The sequence below is a fragment of the Dreissena polymorpha genome, chromosome 6, assembly GCF_020536995.1.
Source record: "Dreissena polymorpha isolate Duluth1 chromosome 6, UMN_Dpol_1.0, whole genome shotgun sequence".
Lineage (NCBI taxonomy): Eukaryota > Metazoa > Mollusca > Bivalvia > Myida > Dreissenidae > Dreissena > Dreissena polymorpha.
Genome location: NC_068360.1, coordinates 47133743 through 47143352, shown reverse-complemented (window position 1 = coordinate 47143352; position 9610 = coordinate 47133743). Strand labels below are relative to the sequence as shown.

The following is a 9610-nucleotide window of genomic DNA, read 5'->3' as shown; positions in this document are numbered from 1 at the left end:
AGAGTATGTTTTTTTAATTTCACAAAATTTGGCCACTTTGATCGAATGCAATGTTTAAACTGAAAGTACCGAAATCCAGTTCTGTTCTGTCCGAGGTGTCAACTGATGTGGTCGTACCTCACGATGGAACTAGATCTCTTGACACTGACAGTCTATCCGATGATTAGAGTGACGATGATGAGGATGACGAAGATGAAAACTCCGAAAATAATGAAAATAACATTGCACAATATTGTAAAAAAACTCTCAGAGTCAGATGTGATGGAATAAAAGTTTGAAACATGGAATACTGATTTGCTTACACTCTTACCCAAATTGCAATCTATATATAACGGCTGTTGTCGCCCTTTCATGATAATGTCACTGTGCATCAATTCATTTTTTTCTGGCTATGAAACAATTCTCTGGCTATGACATTTCCAAAGTTTCATAGCCACATTGGCTATGAAGACAAAAAAGTTAGTTATGCTGACTGAATTAACAAGAATTTATGGTTAATGACCACAAGGCAATCGTGCGTGTAATCTAATTAAAAGTCGTTCATTAAATACAGTATTTTTGGAAAATCCTGCAATTATTCTGAACATTTATATCGACTTTATAAGCAACATCATACTTAAAGTGAAATTATGGGCATTTTGCGCTGTTGAATTGAGCTGAAAAGATTTAAAAGGTTAAAAGAGTTAGTTAAAATGTGGTAACTGACCAATTATCTGCAATTCATCTTGCTTCCAATTGTTTATAAAAAAATATATATATTATATTCGATATTACACATTACTGTCCCAGTCATCTAAGCCGAGCATAACTGTCTTTTTATTAGGAACGGAGTTAGTTTTCGTGTGTCGTATGAATAGATATCGTTGCAGGAAAACGAATCACTTCTGTCGTCAGTGTCTTAAATGAAATAATAATCATGAAAATGAAAACACTATGTCACAAAACACTTTCATCCATTAAATCATCACTAGAGCCTTTTTAATAGTCTGCACCATCCGATTTCCTCTTAATGCCCTTTTGCAAAAGATCTTTCTTCTGTTTCTTAATCTAGTGTTTGATCTTTTCAACAAGATATCCTTCGAAGTCTCCGACAATGTCGGGACTCCAACTACTCGACCATATCTTGTTATGTATCCCAGCTTCTCTGAGGGCCGCTGCTGTACCTTTCCTCGCTGTCTGAGCATCGCTGATAGTTTTCCACCAGTCACAGAACCCTAACTGTAGCGGCGAAAGCTTTATCTTAGGGCCTATGCTGTTGCAAACATGCGGACGTATTTTCTCCCTGAGTTCTGGATCCACGTCATCCAGTATTACCGGCATTTGAAAGCTGGATGGGTAGTCACTTCCAACGTGTACTTCAGAATCCGCGTTGTAACCCAGAAGCAGCATTCAAGAGACTCGTTTCCGCGGCTCTACCTCCTCTTCCAGATCCTTGAATTTGACTACTGCTGTATATTGGAGACGCCTGGAAACTCAAACTATTTATTGCAACAGACATTTCTTCAATTTCCTTGAATTCAGCTCCCATATTAGCAATCTCTGTCTTGTGCTTATTCTCAAGTTCATTCAGTCTACTTTCCATCTCGCCACACTTTCCAACAATTATCTCATTGGATGCGTCAACCGCGATTTCCAAATTTTCCACTATATCTTCTAACTCCTCCATCTGTAAAGAAGTACAAAAGTACAGTAAAGAGACCACTACTGGGAATATACACATATTCATATGTTATCGATCTTGATAGTTTGTAGGAAAAACATTGAACGCGGATGAAAGTTTACAAGTACGCGTTTAATAATGCTTCTTTTTATGTAGAAAAGAAGTAATACATTTTTGTTTAATCTAATAATATATATGTCTCCCTCTAAGTCTTTATTTAAAATGTCACGTTTCTCAAAGCGTATCTTATTGAACAGTTATGCTGTATTGAATTTTGTTATTGACAGGATGCTTCAATGCTTTTGATGAAAACCTAGTCTACACTCTATTATAATATGTTTTATATCGTGTATATCATATGTGAGAGGGAATTGGAAAATGACTATTCTGGCTCAAGAATCACAAAATGAGATTTTTATTGTTTCAAACAAAAGGACTATTCAATAACCTAAATCTAAAATTTGAGCGTACAAATCCAAAAAATAAAAAAGTTATGACGATTTTCCTACATAAGGTGCAACTGAAGAAATGGGAAACCTGAGAAACATCAAGCTGTTACTTTTAAATAATTTATTTACAAGTTAATGTAAACATTCAATGTTAACAACTTCAAACCAACAAACAAGTAATGGAATAAATCTACTGCAACCCAGAACATATTATTCCTTTAAGATGATTCCATAACAATCTCAAATTAACTCTTAAAACGGTTGCCATGGCAACCGTGGTAAAAATATACCTTAAATGGTTGAAATGATAAAACTAAACATTTTGTAGTATTTAAACAAATATGTTAGGAGAGAAATACATTGAACCTGCTTTAAAAGCCTTAATTTTGATACATAGAGTAACAATACTGAACCGGGTTGCATTATTTGGACATTTTAAAGTATGTTATAATGTGTTAAATATTAAGTTTTTTTCACCATAACATACAAATTAAGATGAGTCTTTTTAAAGATTCCATGGAGTGTAAGCCTATAACTGTATAATATATATATAAATATACTTTTTATTTGTTGTTGTAAACTGGACCTATTAATAAATAACCTTAATAATTTTCCTGTTGCTATGGAAACACTACTTGAATTGTTATTCTTTCCGCCTTATATAATCGAATAAAGGTGGCATTATCTCTTTTCAACAAATAAATGGCAAACATTATAAACACATGTATGATCACACATTCAAATAGGTTGGTATGCACATCTTTAAAACGAAAATTTAAAACAATATTTACATTTAGAAAAAGATGAGACCACAAACCTAATGGCACTTTGTCAAAAATATGTCATAGCAAGTTTTATATTGAACATAACAGCAATGTTTGTGTTTCATCTGTAACACTACCGATATTTAAATTAATATTATCTCTGTCATACATACATGTGTAAAACCTCACATTAAATGGATGAAATACATTGATAAATCTTGATGTATTACTACAAGGCTGAAGGAACACTTTAGTTGCCATGGTGTTAAGATAACGGTTAAAGGCTGTGCTTCCTTTTTCTAGGTAGGCTGTCACTGTCCATTCCTTGGTTTTTAACTTTTGGCTTTGATGGTTTTGGACACACAGTATCCCTGGCATTGTATGCTCTGAAGAATGGGCTAATTGAGTCATACAAATACCACTGTCTGCGCAGGTCAAGGCCCGGGGCTGGTTTGGTGGGTGGGAGTTCTCCAGCTGCCGGACTCAAAGGCTTCAATATATTGAAACACATTTCTTCCGAATCCATGTTCTCCTTACAGGTAACAATACCTGGTTTCGACCGATCCATAGTAAAATGGTGGTACTTGGTTATGTTTTTCAATGGCTTGAAAAACTGTTCCAGGTAAGTTTTCCAAGCGAAGAAGACAACCGGTTTGTTGTCATCTTGGACCAGCTGTGGAACATTGTGGCCTGACTTTGATGAAGCTGTAACACTACCAGCAATCTCCTCCATGGTCTCTGCATTGGATGACCTCCACTTAAGCTTCCAGATGCCAAAGTGGTAGTCTGGGGCAAACTTGGTGTGTCCAGTAATCATGCAGTTCAGGCTCATGGTTTCATGGAGTCCTGCAAATGCAAGGTGACATTGTCATAACAATGAATCTGATATTTAATGCACATTTTTAATGATATGTTTATATGGTTCTGACAGGTCATCACAATTTATCATGTTATCTTTCTTATAAAAAATCTTAAAACAAGATATGTGTTTGTCAGAAACACAATGCCCTCTACTGCGCCGCTTTGATTTTTTTTTTTTTTTTACCTCTGACCTTGACCTTTCACCACTCAAAATGTGCAGCTCTGTGAGATACACATGCATGCCAAATATGAAGTTTCTATCTTCAATAATGCAAAAGTTATGACCAATGTTAAAGTTTTCGGACGGACAGACAGACTGACGGACAATTCAACTGCTAAATGCACCCCTACCGGGGGCATAAAACAAAAACAAACAAGAGATGTGTTTGTCAGAAACACAATGCCCCCTACTGCACCGCTTTGAAATAAAATGTCCATATTTTGACTTAAAGTTCCATATTTTGACCTTAAAGTTCCATATTTTGACCTTAAATTTTTGGGACAGACAGAATGACAGACAGACAGGCCAAAAACAATATACCCCCTCTTCTTCGAAGAAGGGGGCATACAAAAGTTAGAGATTAAACATAAAAATCACCAAACTCTTGAGTTTATGGATACTTAAACAAACTCATCAGTAAGAAAATTCAAAAGGCATACCTGTCAGAGTCCGCCACATGGCATACCAAATCACTGTGTGGTTCTTGTTTTGTCCAACTGCATTATCAAAGTGGATCTGAAATTGCAAATTGATTAAGCAAAATAGAAGTAAATATTTAACCAGAAAACATAAATCTGTGGAAATTTATCACAATGCAAAAGGAGATATATTTATTGTATAAAGAGTAATGAACAAGAGATGTGTTTGTCAGAAACACAATGCACCCAAATGCGCCAATTTGAATTTTTGTTGTTGTTGACCTTAGACCTTTGACCTAGAAGGATGACCTTGACCTTTCACCACTAAAAATGTGCAGCTCCATGAGATACACATGCATGCCAACAAGTATCAAGATGCTGTCATCAATAATGCAAAAGTTATGACAAAACTTTACCCTAGAGGTAAAAGTTTTAAGACATACACACAGAAAGAAACAATGACGGACAGACAGGCCAAAAACAATATACCCCATCTTCTTCGAAGAAGGATGCATAAAAAGTAGGCCCCAGACACCATGTTAACTCTAATGAATGATATGTTCCAACAAAATTAATTAAATTTGACAACAGATAAAATATCTAACAGAAACACAATAAGAAATAACAAAATACTGCAGGCAACATAAGGCATGTATTTAAATCAAATAGGTTATTATTATTATTGTTATATTATTACCTCTGCATGCTTTTCTCCAACACCAAAGTGTTGGAAATGATGGTGAGCCAAGCTGACAACACTTTCAGCACCCTTCCCTGGCAGTTCTGCTTCATCGATTAGATAGAACACTTGTTTTCCTGTGAAAGAAAAAAAAAACAGAATGAAATGATGTTGTAACAAAATTTATATGGTACTGCAACAAAAGATTGTAAAAACATCAATATGGTACTGCAACAAAAGAACAATTAAATCATGATATTTATTAGCAATAAATTAATAAATTATTATTGTTTAACTATTGCATTTTACTCTTTTATTATTTCACACCAGAAGCGGAACCGGTTCAACCTTTCAGGCTTTCAGTCAAATTAACACAATTACTGTGACTAAAAAATTAATAACTGGATAAAAAATAATGGCATTTTAGTGTGTGTGTTTGCTATATTCAAATATGTGGAATATAACTCAGTTCATCCCAAGGTGTGTTAATTTGTCAATTCTGCTGAGAAGATGAGATAACATTATGCCTTTACCTGACCCTTCTGCACACATGCCAAAGACATGGCATTTTCTGGGGCTGCAGAAGTATATTGGGCCCACTTGCTGTGCATGATGGGGGAAATGCACATTCTGTGCAAAGTCCCATGAATAGTGGTAGCAGATGTCTCTGCTACAAGGCTCGGCCCCTGCAAACAAACAAAACTGAGTTTTGAAAACTTAAAAAGGAGACAATAAATTTCAGGAGAAATATTTTACAAGAATTGAATAAGCATTTGTTGGCACATCTGAAGCTCATAAGGTTAGAAGGCATATTTATTTTATAACAGCATTTTGTGAAAGTGTATTATTATTATTATTATTATCCATATGCTACTCCAACATATTTTTGTATGGTAATGCACACCTTCATGTAAGTTTTCATTTAAGAAAATTTGCTTGCTACTCGCTGTCATCTCTCTGTACTGTTCTCTTTGCTTGTGAGCCAGATCCAAGTGGGACTTATAACTAATGACAATTTCATTTTTCTGTTCATCAGTAAATTGGCCTGTTTGACTTAACTTAGACCCAAATGTTTGACATGTCATACACAAGTCAGTCATTGGCTTTGCCAGCGCAATTTGTGGACATAGGTCATTCCAAAGTGATCTAAATGTCTTTAATGAAATCTGTCTGTAATGGGACAGTTCAGCACTCTGGTTATACAAATCATGCACTTGTGCAATTGATTTATCAGAAGGCAAGAGCAGCATTGTGCGATCTGGGCAGTTGGGCAGGCGTCCTGGTAGAGGGAGTGCATTTTCAGTAGCGTATTCATGAATAAAATCTTTAACATTTTGCCTATCTTCAAAGCATAAGGCATTTGCTGGAAGTTTTCCAGTGTTTCCGTGCACCCTGGGCAAAATACCATCTTTATCAAGAGAAATAGCAATTTTTTGCAATGTACTGCATGAAATGGCATGTGCAAACACAAACGTTTTCTTGCAAATTTTCTGCCCCATAAAGAAATATGTTTGTGATGGCTTTTTACGTAGTTTTTCCTTTTTTCTGTTTGTTGAGGTCTGTGAAGTATTAACCCGGTGTGCAAATAAGCTGCTCTTGATCACTAATTCCCGCTCACTTCTACTCATTTCTAAACATGAATTTCTGTAAGAAACTAAACTGTCAAAGTCTACCACCATCGAACAAGGTTTGCGATTAATTGACATACATTGACAAGAGTCTTGGCGCATTCTATTGATAATTTCTAACTCTTCATTGTCCTCATTTCTTCCATGTGTGGGCATGCATTCAACAAAAGAATTAGTTGGACATTCATCACCAACAATTTCATTGTTATCAAATACACCATCAAAGCTGTCACACTCATCACTATTAATAAGAGTGGCGAGAAGGGACCTTTCAACAATGGGAGGGGAATGTGAAGAAACATTTTCCTGGAAATACAGTTGATCAACTTCCTTTAGTTCATTAATAAATTCAGGGTCATTCTGTGATGAATCTAGCATGTAGGGAATAGTTGATGCCTGGGATGATGTAAACTGGCTCATTTTTAATGATTTTCATAAAAACATTTGTATTAACCTGCCGACATTTTCAGTTGCTAAGTTAAACTGTAAACACTGATTCCCACAACCCACAATTACTTCCGGGTCAATTAAATTAAAGCTATTCAAACGAATAGTTTATTATCAAATTTAGGTAGACATGTAAAGCAATAGATAACACTTACCTCGTACAAATAACGATCCAATTAACACTCAGTTGCTTACTTTATAGCGGAAATAAAAGCGTTTTACCAAACAAATGTGTCAATTACAAAACCGGAAATTTTACATCGTAGCAACCAGTCAGATAAAACTCTCTTTATGTAAAATCCGCAGACATCTACGGTTAATTTATACTATATAACGGAAGAAAAACGATTTTCTTGATTCATTTGTCAATATTCGAAACAATGTAGGTTTCTCATGTAGGTTTTTCGTCTATTTTGTGCACGCAAACGAACGAAAAAATGAGTGTAATTTCAAACATGTTTTTGTCACGCGTTTTTTCGCGTTGTGACGTTAGCGCCGGAATAGTCAAAATCGCGTTCCCTCTCACATATAATAATATAATTATCTAATAGTAAATACTAAACTAACCCTAACATGCGTAAAATGAGATTTTTGAGCGATTTCAAGGGGCAAATCAAGGCAAGCTGAAAAAGAAGCTATGCTGGGAGAAAATCGCCCTGGATTTGAACGCGTTTATAAATTTTCTGATTTTTGCAAAAGTTAATGTATATTGTGTAATTATACTAAATAGTTATTGTTTATAATAAATGAGGTTTATTTTAAGTAATTTGTAAAACGAGATCTACTATAGTATTCTTTTAATTTCTTATTTTCTTAACAAATATATAAACAACAACGATTTATTACATGCGGAACAAATCATTCAATGTTCGCAAAAAAGAAATTATTTTATTCATGCCAAGTTGCTCATTCGTATATACGCTGATAAAACTTTAAAATATAAAAATTACAGGTCAGGCGTTTGCTCAGAAAATCGGGGAGTGGAGGAGATCAAAACCATGTTTAAGAACTCTAAGAACAGTGGTAAGTTAGGTGCTTTTTACAATTTAAGCGACACAATACAGTACGCATTTCGTTAGTTCTGGCTACCATAACTTTAAATGTCGCTTTTTATGATTTTTGACTGGCGCGATTTAGTTATGGACCAACCCCATTAGGAAAGTCAACCAGAAAATCCCGAAAAGTTGACAGTTAACAAAGATCGGTCCAAAACAGCCTTTTAAACAGTTATTGACCGAAAATGAAAGCATGTCACGATACAATGATGTTTTATATACACATTTACCTCCCTAGCGGTCAAAAGTCGGTGAAAAACATGTCCATATTACTGCTTTATTCGGAAACAGTGAATGAAATCAAGACCATGGAAGACATTTTGAAATGGAACTCTCGTGAGAGTTCACGGTCACGGTCAATCTATTTTTAGGTCCTATTTTTAGAAACAAACATGTGCCCAGTTTGTTTACAAACACAAATTGAACGAAAATGGCATTTCCAGGAGTTTTACTTCACTGTTTTGTGAATTTAACAAGAAGCAATCACTAGTTAATAGAAGTATCGTCATGGTTATTGCAAAACTCATCGATGCAAATGGAGAATTGGATTGATTTTGAGTGTAAATACACTGGAACATGACTATGCATGTGTTAACTTGGATAATGTGTAAGATGTCAGATTTTGACAGAGGAAGTGCCAACAGTTGGCAGATGTCAATCAAGACTTTCAGGACCTGGGCGAGCCCCATATTTGTCTCATTTAGTCTGCAACCATGGAGCAGTGCAGAACATGTGGATGCTCTTTGAAAAAAGCAATTAGTGTTGCAAGTAAGCTTCATGGCCATGGGATGAACCTCACAGTAGGAAAGGGAGTGAAGGAAACTTTTAATGTGGATTAAATACCGGGAAGAAATGTGTGTGGTGATTGTGGTGATTGTTTTAAAAAATAAGTCAAGTGACTGTTCTGTCTCAAAAAGTAAAAAATGACAATATCAAATTGCGAACTCAGAAAAGGAAACTAACTAGTTCTGGACTTTTTGAAAAGGATCAGACAAACAAATTGAAGTCACCTGTATCATTTTCACCATCACCAGCAGCAAAAAGAATATGCTTTTCTCCAAAGTAAGCCAGTACACCCAAACAGAATGTAAAGGTAACATTTTGTTATTTAATGTATTCCTTCTGTATATGCATATGTAGAAACAATAGCTTGTAGTGTACCATTGAATACATTACTCTTTATAAAATCCTGGGTTCATTTGCTTAAAAACTGTAGCTTTAATTTGATACTTACTTTCATTACTTAATTCCATTTTAGTTAAATAAATGCATGTTTAGACAGCATATATAATATTTAAGAATATGAATGAAAACTTGTTACTGTTACATGTGTCAGGATGACCTGTCTTCAGTATTATATTGATATTTATGAATAGGAATGAACACTTGTTACTGTTACATGTGTAAGGATGACCTGTCTTCAGTTAC

The 9610-nt window shown here is 35.0% G+C and overlaps 1 protein-coding gene across 2 annotated transcripts; it reads right to left on the bottom strand.

Annotated features, from left to right (window-relative positions):
• Positions 1-2215: 2215 nt before the first annotated feature.
• Positions 2216-7323, bottom strand: LOC127833401 (uncharacterized). 2 transcript variants are annotated; one of them, XM_052358631.1, is made up of 5 exons: positions 7283-7323; positions 5586-5738; positions 5071-5189; positions 4395-4470; positions 2216-3719 (listed from the first exon to the last, which is right to left on the bottom strand). In XM_052358631.1, the coding sequence occupies exons 2-5, from the start codon at positions 5602-5604 to the stop codon at positions 3151-3153; spliced, it is 783 nt and encodes a 260-aa protein (XP_052214591.1). In that variant the 5' UTR covers positions 5605-5738; positions 7283-7323; the 3' UTR covers positions 2216-3150. The 2 variants fall into 2 exon arrangements, with proteins under 2 accessions (XP_052214591.1, XP_052214590.1); XM_052358630.1 differs by lacking the exon at positions 7283-7323 and adding an exon at positions 5957-6240.
• Positions 7324-9610: the final 2287 nt, after the last annotated feature.

What these genes read in the sequence shown, in the direction of transcription:
- LOC127833401 (XM_052358630.1), bottom strand. Translation starts at nt 6,152, where the DNA reads ATGACTGACTTGTGTATGACATGTCAAACATTTGGGTCTAAGTTAAGT. An exon ending in AAATGAAAACTTACATGAAG is followed by an intron (nt 5,739 to 5,956) that starts GTGTGCATTACC and finishes GTTTGTTTGCAG; the next exon opens with GGGCCGAGCCTTGTAGCAGA. An exon ending in CATGTGTGCAGAAGGGTCAG is followed by an intron (nt 5,190 to 5,585) that starts GTAAAGGCATAA and finishes TTTCTTTCACAG; the next exon opens with GAAAACAAGTGTTCTATCTA.